This window comes from Sturnira hondurensis, unplaced genomic scaffold (genome assembly GCF_014824575.4).
Source record: "Sturnira hondurensis isolate 20B ecotype Veracruz unplaced genomic scaffold, ASM1482457v3 Scaffold0014854, whole genome shotgun sequence".
Classification (NCBI taxonomy): domain Eukaryota; kingdom Metazoa; phylum Chordata; class Mammalia; order Chiroptera; family Phyllostomidae; genus Sturnira; species Sturnira hondurensis.
The window spans coordinates 8,432,709-8,450,354 of NW_028087485.1; the positions used below are offsets into that span (position 1 = coordinate 8,432,709).

Sequence of the window (17,646 nt, forward strand, 5' to 3'; positions counted from 1 at the left end):
GGGCAACCACAGGACCAGCTGCAGTGACTAAGTCTAACCTCCTGCCCTGCCACTGACCAATCAGTGAGACCATGACCCCAAAAGAGCACACCTGGAGAAGGGATGCACATTCTACTGAAACCCTCCTCTGAAATCTCCCCTGAGATCCCAGCCTGAAAGAGAGATATGAAAGCTTGAAGACAGAGGACCCAGGGTTTGAGCTTTCCCTCTGGGGACCAGCCCAAGTCACTCCCTCTCCCCTCTTCTTCCTTCTCTTCTTTCCCCAGAGACACATATCTCCTAAACTTTAAGGGACCCCAACCTGCAACCAGAGTAAAAATGGGCAGTGGCAGCTTGCCCCAGGCTGATCCCTGGAACCTGTCTCTAAGACCCCTTTTTCTCTGACTTCCCATAGCTAAGGCAACCCAGCCTAGGCTCTCCTGTTGCTGCTTCTATGCTAGGCCCTTCCTTGTCTCACTGGCCCCAGCTTTAATAAATGTACCCCCATAGCCACCTGGACTTGTGAAATCTTTTCTACACAAAGTCAAGAGCCCAACCCACACACTACTGGCTGGCCCTAGGCAGACCCACTCAGGGCCAGGCCCCTCTAAGGTAACAACAGCACAATAACTGGTACCCCACTGCTTTGCCTCCCTGGTTTTCAGACCAATTCCTAACCACCTCCTTTGGTTTCTAAAACCCAATGGGCCGAGGAATTGCTGGGAGAAAATGTTAAGATAGAAATTCCTGATGCCCAGGTCTAGGGAGTCAGATCAAGAATCTGCATTTTTCACAACCGCGGGTCAACCCCCTGCAGGTTCTCTCTTGAGCAGCACCTAAAGAACAAAATTCTCCCCTATCAGAGGAGAGAACAGGACCTCCTCTCCTGCCCCCACCCGGAGCTGGAGAGCATCGCCCAAGCTGCAAGAGGCTCACAGACTCTTAGGATGAAAGCATTGGATAGAACTTCTAAGACCTAGCAAACCCTTTGAATGCTGCACATAAATACACAGGAAGCCAACGACACCCCCACGCCTGGCCCCTGTTCCAGTGGCAGGAGTAGAAATCCCCGCCGGAAGCGCTGATTCCTCCTCCATCTCTCTTTCCACCACACAAAAATCACAGATTTTTTAAAACCAAAAGAGATCACCCCATTGTACCAGAGGATTGGACAAAAATATATAATCAATCGTTTTGGTTTTGTATTGTTTTCCTCTTTATATTCAGCACTGTTTTCTTTTTTAGTTACAGTTAACACTCACTAACATTTCATCTTAGTTTCAGGTGAGTCACAGATTTTCTTTACCTAGTTTATTGAATTTCTCTCAGCTCTGGGAAAATCCTAGCAAATCTCACATTTAAAAAAAAAAGAATGAAAGAAAGGCACGGTTCTGCAATTAGTGAGTCACGTTCCAAATCCCCTCTTCCACAAAAGTAAAAAGTCATAAACCCAACTCCCTTTGTTCTAGTTCGCTGTCACTTCTTTTCATGTCACTTGTTAAACAGGGGACAAATGCTAAAACATGGGTGAGGCAGAATCTCGGACCTCTCATGCCCAGCTGCACAGGGACACGCATCCCATTCGAAACCCCCCAGTGCTTTTGGCCAGGCTCCTTGGCAGGTATTGCAGACTTTGGTGCCTTTTATAGATCAGACTGGTTCCAGGGTTTGACCTTTTCAAAGCCTGAGTCTCCTCAAGTGCATCCAAAATGCTGAATGGGCAGAGCAGGAACCCCCAGGGGCTCCCTCTCTGCCTCCACCATGCACAGTTCTGCCCAAATTGCTTGACAGCTTTCCCACGTGGTTAGGGAAAAGGTTGAAGAATGTGTGAATATGGCCCAGCCAGCCAGCAGGGACATGAGAAGGAGGGGACAGGCCCCAAATCCATCATCCAGGCTGCCTTTCCAGAGACGAGTGAGATGACGGGGAAGACTGTGTCCCGATTTGGGGGGATTTAAGGAGGAGCACCATGGATTTTTGAATCAGACTTTTGTCCCTCAATCGGGGGTAGCAAAGACCATTTGCAAGATTCAGATATACACAAAACAGGTATGCAGGAGAGAAACTGTTGTCTTTCAAAAGGAAGATGCTGACAGCTGGGAAAAACCTAACTTACTAAGAAAAAAAAATTTCCTATTTTAGGCATCCCTTCGAGGAAAACACAAACAAATGAGCAGACACAAAACAAGCTACAGTGTGACTAACTGACCCTCAGTACCATTTGCCTCCAAGCAAATAAAGGGGTCTGTGAGTATTTCTTCCAACCCAATTACCACAGCCTTGCACCCTCTCTTATACCTGGCTCCATGAATTAGCACTTACATTGCCAAAATCAAGTCCATGTAAATGTGGACAGTTACATTCTCACCAAAACAAGGCAAGCCTGTGGACAGCGAAGAGGGTCGTCGGGGAATGTCCTCGCCAACACAACAGGCCTAGGGGGTTTGGCAATGACTGTGGCCATTCGAGTGCTGTCTACACTGTGGAGCTGGCCGCTGCAGGCCAGTGTAAACATCGAGGAAAGATAACCTTTGGGTGGCTTGTGTAAAACGAATTGTTAAAGCCTGGATCAACGATTTTGTAAACACTTTTGTTTCTTTTATAAATGGCCTTCTATCTTCAAAAGTAGCACTCTGCCAAAGCCTAAAATGTAAAGCTAGTGAAGAAGGTCAGTCATGCTGGCTAAAGCAGAAATGGGAGGGCCAAAGGCGTGATCCATGAGCACCCCCCCCCCAGGCTTCTCTCTGTCCTGGGGCAGCTGATCAGGACCCCCACAGAGCACCCAAGAGCACCCAAGAGCACTGCTGGAGAAATCACTAGGGCAGATCATCCGTCAGGCCTTCCCACTCTACCATTTCCATAATTCTTTAGTATAAATGAGAGGGGAATATTCTGCCGCCCTCAAAATGACCTTATGCATACCTATAGACTATTATTTAGGCTGGGTGTAAGTGAAAGAAAAAAGACATAAAATGGGAGCATAATAAAATTTTGTGACAAATGACTTTCATGTGTACAGAAATTAGAAAAGGGCAAGAAAAGAAATAAAAGGTGTTGTGTTAAAATGATTACATCCTTAGTTTAAAAAATCCTTTAATGTTGCTTCAAGTATAAACAAAATGGGTTGCTTTTTAAAACATATATTAGATGTATACTTTTTAAAAGCCTATAATTACATGAGATTTTTTTCATGTAATTGAAAATGGAACCCAGAATCAAGATGCTTTTAAAGATTTGCGACTGTCACGAGAGAAATCAGTACCTTATCTATGGGCAGAAAGTTGTGCAGAAATGCACTTGAGCATCTCAAGGAAAGTGTCAAATGTCGATAAATCTTCATGAAACATGAGTATCACGTCATTTGCTTCCACAAAAGATGAATGCTCTCAATCACCCAGAGAGCGAAGTCTAAACCACTTACCTGGCATTTCAGGCCCCCCTTCGCAATCTGAACCTAGTGTCCCTAGTTTTCTTTCCCACTGTTTCTCAATGCACTTGTATTTTTCCAGCACATTAGTTCTCAATGACAGAGGGATGGGAGGTGTTTTGCCTCTCAGAGAACATTTGGCGATTCCTGGAGATATTTTCACAACTAAAGGGGTGCCGAGGACATTTCTGGAGCAGAGACCTGGGAGCCAGCTGACCCTTGTACCATGCACGGGGTAGTTATCCAGTCAAAGAAATGTCAAAAATGCTGAAGCTGAGAACCCCATTCTATCAGATCTACTAACTGCCCCCAAACACACTGTGACCTAGGTTTTGTTCCAGTTATTCTCTTTTCCCAGAATCTGTCTCCCTCTCTTACTTGCCAATTGAAATTAGTCTTCAAGATTGTTGATGGGCACACCAGCCTCACCTGAGCCCTTCATCCTCCAGGCGATCATCACACCTCCTCTAACATCCTTCAGGCGTTTCCCAGTTCAGGCCACAGTCCTTCAGCGATCTGCCTGGGTTTGATTCAACATCAGCCTCNCCCCCCTTCGCAATCTGAACCTAGTGTCCCTAGTTTTCTTTCCCACTGTTTCTCAATGCACTTGTATTTTTCCAGCACATTAGTTCTCAATGACAGAGGGATGGGAGGTGTTTTGCCTCTCAGAGAACATTTGGCGATTCCTGGAGATATTTTCACAACTAAAGGGGTGCCGAGGACATTTCTGGAGCAGAGACCTGGGAGCCAGCTGACCCTTGTACCATGCACGGGGTAGTTATCCAGTCAAAGAAATGTCAAAAATGCTGAAGCTGAGAACCCCATTCTATCAGATCTACTAACTGCCCCCAAACACACTGTGACCTAGGTTTTGTTCCAATTACTCTCTTTTCCCAGAATCTGTCTCCCTCTCTTACTTGCCAATTGAAATTAGTCTTCAAGATTCCCCGTGTTCCTTCAGGACGATGTTGATGGGCACACCAGCCTCACCTGAGCCCTTCATCCTCCAGGTGATCATCACACCTCCTCTAACATCCTTCGGGTGTTTTCCAGTTCAGGCCACAGTCCTTCAGCGATCTGCCTGGGTTTGATTCAACATCGGCCTCATACCTGTGACAGCACATGTGTCTGCTACAACACAGTATTCAGTTTATGGCCTTATGAATTTTACTTAACTTTATTAACATCAATCCAGAAATACTTCTCTCTAAAAATAATTTTAACAGGTATAACAACACTAAGACATATGCTGATAGCTGGAAAATCAGATCACAAATACAAACACTGGCTATTAGGCAATGGGATTTGATTTTGGGGGTGGGGGGGTAAGTACTCCGACATACCAAACCTTGCTTAGTTTCAAAGATGCTAAGTACCATTTGCCACCAAATTAAGGAGAATGGTCATTGTGCCCAATTACCCTCTCATATTATAAGCTTCTTTATTATTGATTTCATAGCTGATATTTATTAAGGACTGTGCGCCAGGCTGAGAAACCTGACATTCATCCAAGAGGCAATGGCAGGGAAGACCAGTTGGTGTCTGTTCTGACTGGTGAGGCACCCGACAAAGAGAGAAGAACCGCTGCCCGAGGTCACACAGCTGTGAGGGGGAGGGCTTGTCTCCTGTTTAGATCCCCAAGCCCCCACTAGTCACATCACACTCTTCAATCACTTAAAGTTCACTAAAATCATATTTTCTTTATAATGTAAAGAATCTTAGGATACCAGCTATGTATGCATGGAGGCAAGCCACAGACACTCCTCACGGCTACCCAGTTCAGCCACACCAGTTTGAAGAGAGACACTGTGTGCAAGACATCTTGACTTACAATAGCACCAAAGGTGGAAATTTCTAGAAATAATGTAGCTGAAACTGTATAGGGCTGATATGAAGAGACGTACACAATTTCACTGAGGAACACACAGAAATGGAGTTAAAGGAAAGAAAAAAAAACCATACGGTCAAAACTGAAAACTGGATATTGAAAGAGATTCTTTTCTCTTTAAATGAATTTATAGCTTTGCTGCAGCTCTGATCGATAGTTGATTTATGGAGTGAGGGAACTGGGAGATTTTTGGAACATGACAAAGTGATTCCAAATTCATTCAGATGAATAAATGAGTATGGCAAGCCAAGACTATTTTGAAAAGGATGGCTATTTATTTTTGTTTTATTTTGTTATGGCTTTTAGGAGAGGAAATGTGCCCAGCCAGGCACTATGTTGTGTCATAAACAATAATTAAACACAGTGAGGTCCAGCTCAGGGAACAGAGGACTGACCAACTCATTAGATTAAAAGTTGACAGATGCCACCAACCTCAAGAGGGTCTAACTATGACCAGAGTCCCCGATAGGAAACTGTCAGTTGAAACAGTCAGAAATATGAGCAGAGATTTAAGTGAGGACATGTTCATTGGATTTTTTTTTAAAGATTTTATTTATTTATTTATCTTTAGAAGGGAAGGAGAGAGGGAGAGAAACATCAATGTATGGTTGCCTTTCGTGCGTCCCCTGCTGGGAGTTGGCCTGCAGGGAACTGACCTGCAACCCAAGCATGTGCCCTGACTGGAAATCGAACCGCGATCCTCTGGTTCGCAGGCCAGTGCTCAATCCACTGAGCTACACCAGCCAGGGCCCTCATTGGATTTTATTTTACTAGAAATAGTAAATAGAAATCCCATAAATTCTAAAAACATACATCAGTATAGATAAAATTATTAAACAGATTAAATGATGATATAGTCATAGGACAAAGTAGTAGTGTAAGATTTCTAAAGCATGATATAGGAGAACAGTCAGTATTTTATGTCCGATATATTCTCTAATATATATGTAACATATAAATAGTATACATAGGATAGTTATACATTTAATAGAAATGTATTATAAATCAGAAAACTTCAGGTAATATTTACATGATCATAGATTGAGGGCACTTTCTGAACACAAAGTAATAGAAAACATTATAATGAGAAAAGTAAAAATATTTAATCAATTTTTTTAAACTAAAGAGTATGTTAAAAATCATAAGGCAATTAAAACCCAAAGAACAAACTGGGGACAATATTGAAAGAAAATTAGAGACCAAATTAAGAACTCATAATAAAAAAGAAATAAAACAGATGGTCACATAAAAGAAATACAATGACTAATAAACACATAAAAACAGGTCTAAACTCACCGATCTGATAAGAAATGCAAATTAAAAACAAGAGAGATCCATTTTTGCATATGAAATAAGATAACTTTTAAAATTAAATTTTTATGAGGTGTAATGAAATAATAGTTTACTAGCTGAAGTGAAAACTAGTATAAACTTTGTAGAGATCAGTTTGGCATGACAATATTTATATATATTGTTTTGATAGTCTTTAAATCCTTAAAATTACATTAATCAGACCTTGAACAAAGAATTACTTAAAGGTTTTCAAAATAACATTCCAATCCCTTCTCTTATAGTAAAAGTTTAGAATCAAGGTCAATGTTAAATGATAAAAGAGTAACTCAGTTTTTATATATTCACCAATTAGAATACAATGCAAGTCATGCGAGTTAAAAATTATGTTTATTTTTTAATGTTTATCTCTGCAGTTGAGACTGCTAATTGCCTACCCAATACATCATTTTTTAAAGATGTTATTTATTTATTTTATTTTTAGAGGGGGGGAAGGAAAAGAAAAAGAGAGGGAGAAAAACATCAGTGTGCAAGAGAAACATCAACCCATTGCCTCTCACGCAACCCCAACTGGGGACCTGGCCTGCAACCCAGGCATGTGCCCTAATGGGAAATTGAAACTGACCTTTGGATTCACAGGCTGGTTCTCAATTACGTTAGAAATTATAGAGAATGGTATAAAAATGTTCAAGTTTATTTTTTTAAATATAAAATTTTATCTTTTAGTTATATTTTATTCATTATGCTATTACAGTTGTCCTGATTTTCCCCATTGGCCCCCCTCCACCCAGCAACCCCACCCCCTCAGGCAGTCCTCCCACCATTGTTCATGTCCATGGGTCATGTGTACAAGTTCTTTGGCTACTCCATTTCCTGTACTGTACTTGACATCCCCATGGCTGTATTTAAAGCATGATCTGGACTGTGATAAAAACTTAAATAAGCTTACAACTATACTATATTATGATATGGAAAAAAGTATAGAAAGCAGTACTTGATTTTTTTAGTGGTGTTTTCTGTGCAGTGAAATTATAATCACTTTCTTTTTATTTTTCTGCATTTTCTTAAATGCCTACACCAAGTTTGTATTGTGTCTATAATTAGAAAATAAAAGTAGTTAAAAACTGCTCCCTCCCTCTTAGCATCAGTTTTGACCTTTTGGCATCGTCTCTCCATCTTTTCCCTGCAGCCTGAGTCATTCCTGCTACAGAACTCTTCCTCCCCAAGACGATCGCATCTGGAGACAGGGCCTATGGAAAGCAATCAGGTTTACATAAGATCATGAGCATAAGACTCTCATGATGGGATTTGTGTCCTTACAAGAAGGGGCACCAGAGAGGCCTGACCAGTGTAGCTCAATTGGTTGGGTGTTGTTCCACAAAGTGAAAGGTCACAAGTTCATTTCCCGGTCAGTTCACATGACTGGGCTGTGGGTTTGGTCTCCAGCCGAGGAGCATGCAAGAGTCAACCAACCCATATTTCTCTCTCACATGGATGTTTCTCTACCTTTCTTTATCCGTCCCTTCCCCTCTCTCTAAAAATAAACAAGAAAAATCTTTAAAAAGAGGAAGAATGCATAGGAGGAGGAAAAGGAGGAGGAGGAAAAGGAGGAGGAGGAGAAGGGACACCAGAGAGCATGCTTGCTCTCTCTTCTCTACCATGTAGGGACGCGGCAAGAAGTGGGCATCCACAAGCCAGGAAGAGAGCTTTGGCCAGAAAACGCCCATGCTGGCCCCCTGATCTCAGACTCCCAACTTCTAAAACAGGGAGAAAGTTAATTTCTGGTATTTTGTTATGGTAGCCTGAACAGACGAATGCACACCGCAACCCAATCTGGAGGAGAACACTCTAAGATTTCCTCAGGGAGAAAAGGGTGAGTCCTTCATCCTGCAACCCTGCATCCAACTTCATTTTAAGCAGCCTCCAAGCCCTGAGTTTGGTGTTTCTTCTTGGGCTATTCAGCTCAAACCTTTCACTTTCCTCTCCTTCTAGCCCTCTCCCTGACCCTCCAAGTCTCAGAGACCATACTCACAGGGCTGCTGAACAGCTCATGACCATCAATGCATTCACTCTCCCCACTTCTTCAAGGAACAAGCCAGATATGAGCAACTCTGAGCTTCAGGAAGATGACTCCACTAGGGTAACCAAGCCACTCTGCTCCACACAGGGTCTCTCCTGATCCTGCCCACAAAGGACAACCACCAGCTGAAATCTCAGGAGCACAGTTAAATTTTCTCTCCTCTGAACGTTTCTTATCAATGAGATTCCACAGTCTCTGAGCTGAATGGACATTTATCATATTCTCCACATAATTACCAGATGGAAAAAGCATTTGAAAGGCGTGTATTTTGTGGAGACACTGGCCAAAAACCTAGAAAAAAAGAATAGAATGGTGTTTCCATTTCCATCTCAGAGTTTTTGTTTCATGAATTAGGTGAGGGAATTTTTGAATCTGTGTTTAAGACACACCAATCTTTTCAGGTTGCCCAAGGCAGGGTCAAATATGACCCCTTCTTTTCATAGTAAAGAAATCACTATGTACATAGCTACATGGGTCTCCTTTCTTCTACTGTCTCACAGAACTGACATATGTGAAGCATAATTATCACATGAGGCCAGTACATCTTAATTTCATCCAAGGAGGTGAACATTCTGTCTTCCTCAGCACGCTGGCAGACCACCATGTATGAGCTCTCAGCACTGAATTTTGCTCTTAGCATTAAGACAGCTCTTCCAAGGCCAAGATGCACCCAGACATACAGCAAGCGCAGCCCCCACCAGCAAAGCAGAAACCATTTTCTGCTTGCAAGCCGAGGTTTCACATCCCCCTCTTGACCTTGCATGTATTATTTTGAATGTAATGTATTTTTAAATTGCTTCACCATTTTTTAAAACGTAAGGGAGAGCTGAATTAAATATTATTTGTGGCATACCCTGGTTCGCAAAGGGCCTCTAAATCTGATCCCTTATACCAGGTCGATGCCTAAATCGTATTACTTGAGATTGCAAATGACTGTGTTTGCGAAATTGTGGAAGCACATTTAGAGGCAGCCTCAAAAGTTCAGCCCATAATGTTAACTTGTTTGAAAAGGCCTTGATTTTCCAGGAAGCAATCTCAAGCCATTCAGCCTATTCCCTAACTCTGTCTCTGTCGTGGATAATGCATTAATGTGTAAGGATGGCTTACGCTAAGGTTCTCCAGGAGCCTTAGTCTAATGTCTAAATGAATTCCTAGCTAAATAGATAAAGCCCATTTTTGCAGCAAAACATAGAATGCATTCGAGAATAGGCGAGATCTATAGAGTTTAAATTAAGGGAAAGGTGCGAGAGGGTTCACCCCAGCCACCTTACTTCACGGTAAACATGTCCCATTTTCAGTTCCTGCATCTCCGGCCTACGTCCTCTACACCTGCAGCTGCTACTGTGCTGAGAGGGGTAGCTCTAGGACCCAGACGCAAGGGATGTCTATGGCTTAAGGGAAATTAGAACTCATCTACATGAGTATGTGCACCTTAGCTCATGTGTGCTTACATAAACATATGTGCATCGATGCACACATCATATGTGGAATCAACATGTTCTCAGAAAATGCACTCCTGTCAGAAAATGTATAATAGAAATAAACTAGAATAGAATAGAATAGAATAGAGTAGAATAGAATAGTCAGATAGGCGGGGATACTAACCACTACACTAAAAACAAACAAGCAAGTAAAATAGAACCAGAGACATGGAAATAAAAAACAAACTGACAGTAACCGGGGTCGGGGGAGGGGGCTAATGGGGGAAAGAAAAGGATGGGTTGTCAGGGAACATGTATAGAGGGCCCAGAGACAAAGACAATGGTGCGGGGAGGATTGCATGTGGAAGCTGGGGTGTGGGTAGGGCAGAGGAGAGCGATGGCAGAAAAAGGGGGACAGCTGTAAGTGAACAACAATAACATAAATAAAGTCAGACAACCTCGATATATTAAATGAGCTTCAGTCATACTGAGGATGAGGTTCTGAGTTCTGTTACTCAGCCATCAGTCCCCATGCAATCTAAGCATCAGGATGCCAGAATAGCATCAGGACATCATGCTATTTCCCTACTGAAAGGGTAGAACAATTAGCAAAATTCAACATCTAGGGGGTCAATGTGTTCGCCAGGGCTGCCGTCTCATCTGCAGGCCTGTTTGGGGAAGGGTGTACTTCCAAGCTCACTCACATATTGGCAGCAGGATTCAGTTGTTCCTCACTGGAACTAAGCTTCGCACTGAGAGCCTCAGTTCCTCACTTACTATTGGCTGAAGACCCTCCCCAGTCCCTTGCCACGTGGGCCTCTCCATCGGGCAGCTCAAAACATGACCCTTTACTCTGACCAAGCAAGCAAGAGAGCTCAGCTAAGATGAAAACCATGATCTGAAGTGACAGCTTATCACCTGTACTCCATGCTATTCACTAGAAGCAAGCCACTAAATTAAGCCCAAATTCTGACACCTGAGGGCAGGGGTTCCCAATCTCCGGACCTTGGACAAGGCCTGTTAGAAAGCCTGTTAGAAACGGCCACACGCAGGAGGTGAGCTTAAATGTAATGTTCCTGAATCATCCCAAAGCCTTCCCCCCAACCCCAGTCTATGGAAAAATCGTCCTCCAGGAAACCACCAGTCCCTGGTGCCAAAAAGGTTGGGGACTCCTGCCTTAGGGTGTGTGCTTTATCACCACCCTTGCCTGAAGTGATAGCAAGGAAGATAAACAAAATGACCATGATCTTTCAGGACAGAGGATAACTAAGGAAGAGACACAAGGAACATTCTTTCTCTCTTTCACAGTGCTATACAAGCAAATGCCATCGGAGACAGAGGCACTTAGAGGCCAGTCCAGTTACACACAGAACTCAGCAAGGACGAGGATGCCTATGAACTCTTTGGAAAAGATGCCAGAAGAGGGTGGACACCTAGGGAAGGTGAGAAGCCACCTAGGCAAAGCTGCGAACCGCAACAACTGTTCACATTGGATGTGCAGAGGAAACAGCTCCTCCCACTGCAGAATGTGCCTGCCTGTTAAATACCTCCCAGAGGAAGAGTGGAAATCCCATTCACTTGCAGCTCAGTAGGATATAAAAAAGAAACAATCAAACAAAAAGAAACCTAATGCTTTTTCCTTATGACAGTGCTGCCCAAGCAAACACTAGAAAGCACTTATGCTGGGACAGTTATCCCACCTTTGTTTAACCAGGTATCAAATGAGTGAAGAAGGGGTTTTCCTATGAGTCAGTCATTTTCTTGGGGCACGTGTTTGAGGGCTGTGTCGCTCCATAGTATAAGATTTCTAGGTGACCTCACTTGATGGAGTTAGAACATCTGGAATTCACAAACTTTATTTCTCAATGAAGATTTTATTAATAGTGTTAATGCCGAGTATGCCCCATGCCCTGCCTAACCCACAGGTATTGTGGGGCACAAAGGAGGAAATGGGTAGAAGGGATAGCCCTTTACAATCTCCAGCACACTTTCACAGCCCTTACAAGGGTCGTCATCTCAGAAAAAAAGCAAGTATGAGGCGTGTGCAGGGTCGGATCTCCCTCCGGCACCCTTGACAGAAGTCACTTCTCAAGCACAGTGTTCTTCCAATGAATCCCCTCCAGGCCACTACTTTCCATACTTTGAAGGTCGCATGGGGGAAAAAATGTGCCATTCATGAAGAATCTATCCTTGGACATTTGCAAATCTCCAAATTGCGAATTACAACATTTGAACCATATTACTCCTGAATTGCATGTTCGCTCTATTTGTCTACATCCCATACAATAGATATGATCGAAGTCTTTTGAATGTCATCTTTCATTTCAGTGTCTTGTCTTTGGCATAACTATTCTCCTTCTGTGTTTCTCCACCCTCTCCAATCCCGCCTCACTGTACACCATCCCTCTGAAGAAGTCATTTTAAGGCTTTTTGTTGTTGATTTTGTTTACTACTCCATAAGAATTATGACTCAAAGAGTAGAGGAATATAAAGTTAGGTTGAGATGGGGACTCTTAGAAGTAAATTAGGCCCATTCAATTGTTAAGAGATGTCCATGGGCATATAATCTGTGCCTGGGATTCAAATTTGTGTCCCAGAAAAATGACAGATTACTCATGTGCCATGGTCTTCAGAATTGCTAAGAAAACATAGTACTTAAAGACTTATAACTTACAAATTATAAATCAAAAATACAGAAATGAAATTGCCAAGCATCCAATGGGTCATATCTATTCCTTTCAATAACTGTATAACATGGATGAGAATATTGTTCCCATTATGTGGATGAACAAAACGCAGTTTAAAGAGACCCTGTCTCAGCCAAAGCTGTACTCTACACTCAGAAATATGCATCTTGTCTTTTCTCAAGGAGGTTTTGCATGGGTATAGCCACTCCTAACCCATGTAGGCTATGTCTCTCAAACATAAGTGGTTTAGAGCTTTCAGCAGCCTAGGATTCTGTCATTGAGGAAAAAAAAAAAGTCTATGTAAAAAGTTGTTCTTCTTCCGAGACTCCTATGACATCTTAAAGAATAATCGCAGCAATTATACATCAGAAACAAAGAAGCCATAATTACAAAAATGAAATTTTCAGCTACCACTTGGCTAGCTAGCATGGGCACTGACTTTTATATTTCCCCATGGGGCGGATATGAAAGAAGCACCGAGTGGAAGAGAGATGAAACACAATTATTAGGACCCAGGGATTTATTCTTCCTGCTGCACAAAGGAAGGGGAGGGTGGCAGCAGCTGGAACGGTCTGCTCTTGCTGTTTGCAAGGATAGAAAAACGTGCCCCTTCATCCTCTTTATTTTAATTTCCTTTGGAAACAATGACAAGGCTTATCCAGTCTACAGTAGTTTCCTTCTCCATCAACACAACTTCCTAGTTAACTAACTGCCTTACTGTCCCAAGAGCTGGTTTGGAGGGACTCTGAGTGACAGCACGCTGACACTGAGACACTGGTCCATGCTAACTGAGCAAAAGGCTATAGTTTCATAGCCAGAGAAACAAGGGTTCCCTATTTCCACCTTAGTCTACTGACAATCTTAGCGGTTCTAAGTACACACCAAATAATGACTGTGATAATCGTTACAGACCAAATAATACTGGTCTGAAAAGCACAAAATAACTGGGGACGGTCCAGGCATTGAATCAAAAGCAATACCCCAACTCCCTTTTCTCTCCCAGTACTCTAAACTGTACGCACAAAACACAGTTGTTTTTCACAGTGTGCTTCGGAAATCATCATTTTTAGCTCCGGACATAGTTTTACCGGTCCTTCCAAAGACACTGGTGTAGATGTGCATACGTACAAGGTGCTCATCACTGCCAGCTCCCTGCGACACCCACACCACACCCACCCCATCCTCATGTAGGGCATAAGTGCCACATCAGGACTTTTTAAAGGGAGTTGCCTTAAGGCATTCAAAGGAGACATGAAATACTACTTTCAAACATTGTGAATTTTGGATTTGTTTTACATTAGGCATACAGTAAAGCATGTAATACCCTTTAGTGCATGCTTCCTAATCTTGAATGCTTTGACTTTCTCCTCTACTGGAAAAAAAAAAGATAAAGGTGAGAAGTGTTTCACGTTAGAGCAAGGAAGAGCAAGAGGTAAAATTATATCAAAACAAGTTTATCCTGTGATAACCAGGGCAAAAATTGTATGGATCTATAAAGGCACACCAATTAATGAAGTCACTTTCTGATTGGGGGAGGGCTAATTCTCCATGTGGAATATGAACTTACTCCTATAGGAGCTTTTTTTCAAAATGTGCTCCCCAGAAGTTGTTCTGAAGGATTTATCTGGTGGGAACACACACACACACACAGATTCAGTAGTAAAAAGTGTGGAAATAAGCCACTTAAAGTCCAGCAGCCTTCTTCACCCCAGGCCTCCCCAGAGTCTAAGACCCTAACACGAATCCTAAGTCTTCAGGAGTGTAGAGCTGGCCAATCATATTTCAAATGATTTGACTATAAAACCACTTATGAGAAGAGACACTTTATGGGTGGGACTAGGGCTCTTCAGAGGACATGTTAGGAAATGCTGCCTTTTCAAACAGGCACATAAAAGATTTGGGGGTTTTCCAAATAGAAGAGAGCTTAGTATGCAGCTAAGAGGGCCTGGCCATGACCTTCTCATTGAGCTCTCTAGCCCAGTGCTTCTTGAACTCTAATGTGCATGTTAAATCACCAGGGAAGTTGTCCCATGCTGGCTCCTGATCCGTACGTCTTGCTGGAGAATCTGCATTTCTAACAAGTTCCCAGGTGATGCTAACATTGCTGGTCTAGAAAGGCCACTTTGAGAAGCAATGGTCTAGAGCATATGCGCCTTCAATGATGAAGGTGTCCAGGAATCATCCATAGTGCTTTGCTGTCTGATAATTCTTTATCCAAGAAGGTGAGTCTGTGGAAGAGTCTGCAGCAGAGTCTGCGGACGGGGCTTACCAGTAAAACCTGTTGGGGGTGATGCGTTCATGCATGAGTTGCCAGTGTCTCCCAAAGTCCATGGAGCTGTAGAGCTGCAAAACAACGAAGTGAGGAGAGCATAAGTACTTTCAACATGAATACACAGGTCTTCCCCCTGGAGGATGACATTCCAACCCACCAGAGTGTCTCATACACCCAAGCAGGCATCTGCTGTATCCAGATACAAATACAGGTATATGAGCGCACTCTGCTTATTGTTGTGCTTTCTAGCACAAGTAGGTTCTTAATATGTATGCCATTGACTGATGTTTGCGAGCTGAGTATAGATCCATCTCTGATGCCATCCATCATTCTCTCTTTTAGAGGTAAAATCTTTAATAAAAGTACGTCTCCATCTTCCCTCAAAGTCCATGAAAGTCTTCAGCTACATCTAAAACAATTCAATTTCAAAGGTAGTTATTGGCAAGTCCTACATGTAAGGTGCTCTGGTGGATATCAATATAAAGAAAAGGCAGATTCTGGGCTCAGAGAGAGAACACCTACATAGAAATGGTCATCAGCTGGGATCTGAGCCAATATCACATGCAAAAGATGGGGCTCTTTCAGTTTCCTCTCTTACTGCTCCCATATATAATCTAAATGAAATGGACCCCTCAGTGTCCTCATGATACCGGGCTCATTATGCTCCTTGCAAAATGGCAAAGACAGGTCCCTCTTGTGCCTGAGTAAAAATTACCCACCCATGCAAGACTAGCATAAGTATGGCTTCCGCTGCAAAGCGGATTAGATTTCATTTAGATTATATATGCAAAGCCTGTTCCAACCACTTCAGCCCACCCATCATTCCTGCTTCCCAATCCACTGTCCTCACCTTTGGTTTCCACTGAGCACTAGTTACAGGCTAATAATATACGGTTATGTCTTTCGGGTTTTTCTGTATTTAGTTGTGTTTATATTTCTTAAAGGCATATAAAGTGTTCACCAAATATCTGTTGCATAAATCACTCATTCAAATAAGCAGATAAGGGTGCAGAGCAACTCAGAGAATGAGAAAACATTGTAGAAGAGCCCCCGGAACTTTGGCAAATTGTTTCAAAATACCTCTGCATGACTAATAGAGTCAGATTCGACATTCACATATTCTATGGATGCAGAGCCTGACCCCTTTGAAACACACAAGGGAAAGCCCAGCATACCTATAAGAGACTAGCTAGGGGGCTGGGGTTTCTTTCCAGCAGAATGCCTGGTAGCGCAATCTCTGAATCTGGTAACGAAACAATAATAATTATTCAACCACATTGTTCTTTCACATACAGCTGAGCCTTGGAAAGACACCGTAAGAAAGGACAGACAGTTGTACTAACACAAACTCCTGTTCCCAAGCATTTTCTGATCAACCCAGGCAGAGTTAAACATTCACTCCATGGTATCACTGCTATTTTTATAGTCTGCCCTTAGGAAGTTGTTCACACTAAGCCATTTATGGTTGGAAGTCTCTCCTACTAAACTGTGAGTCAGAGAGGGGCAAAGATCATGCCTTACTCACCTGCACGCGTCAGTGGTTATACAATGCCAGTGCCTAACAGGGGAGCACACAAACCTCTTTCATGGTTAAGGAAACTCAATCATGGAGAAGTTAAGTTTGGGTCAAAGAAACTAGGATTTGAGTTTTCTGACACCTACCTCACATCTCCTTCCATGGATCAATGTATCTAGATTATAATGACGATTTCACCGTATTTGTATTTCTCCCACAAACTTTTATAGGTAGAGAAATTAAAAAAGACAAAAGTACATGGCCCTCAAGTTTACAGAAATGGTGTCAGTTGAAGTATATTCCTGTAACCACATCTCCAGTAGCTGCTCACCTATAGGGATACACTGTCCCACACAACACACCCAGGTAACTTTGCTGTTAAGTTCTGAAACCATAATCGTATAGTCCCTGCAGAAATGATTTTTTAAAAATTCCTGGTAATTTCAAAAAAGATCTGAGGGACTTGGGAAAATTTTGGTCCACTTAAATTTAATTTCAAAAATATTTATTGAACATTGGTACTATGAACTACATAAAGAGTGTCTTTTTTGTCCAGTGAATGACAGATGTGTTTGTTTGCATTCCCATTTTATAGACTGAGATCTTAACACTCGGTCTACAAAGTGACTACAGCAACAATACGGAAAACAGGATGTCATCCTGATTCAGCTGACCGCAAACTTCTACTATACCACACCAATGTTACACCAACTCTCAGCTCTCACCACATTTATCCAAACTGGGCTCTCACTTCATGAGTTAGTACTAACTACTATGTGTGTCCACCTCTGCCTGGGGGGGTAGTAAGCAATACTCTTCCCCACCACTCTCTGTCCCTTTCCTTATTAACTCAGGGAATAAAACAATACTAGTCCTATACTATTAAATGACAGTGCACACAGAGCCGCATACAGGTCTTCAAGCAGCGAAAAGGGTAACGGCTGACCATCGAAGTACACACACAGACATACTACATAAAAGGGGAAAGGGGGCAAAGGCTAAAATTCTAACAGAGGTGCCTCACCTTTTGGCATCTCTGCAACATACTGGAATAAGAATTGTCTTGGGCCACACATTAAATACACT

General features: G+C 42.5%; 1 protein-coding gene across 1 annotated transcript in view; it reads right to left on the bottom strand.

Annotated features, from left to right (window-relative positions):
* SORCS3 (sortilin related VPS10 domain containing receptor 3) overlaps positions 1 to 17,646 on the bottom strand; it is a 557,219-nt gene that overhangs the window by 178,653 nt on the left and 360,920 nt on the right. The window contains exon 5 of the mRNA XM_037063981.1: positions 15,042 to 15,115. Coding sequence (XP_036919876.1) covers positions 15,042 to 15,115 — 74 coding nt within the window. The remainder of the gene's footprint in view (positions 1 to 15,041; positions 15,116 to 17,646) is intronic.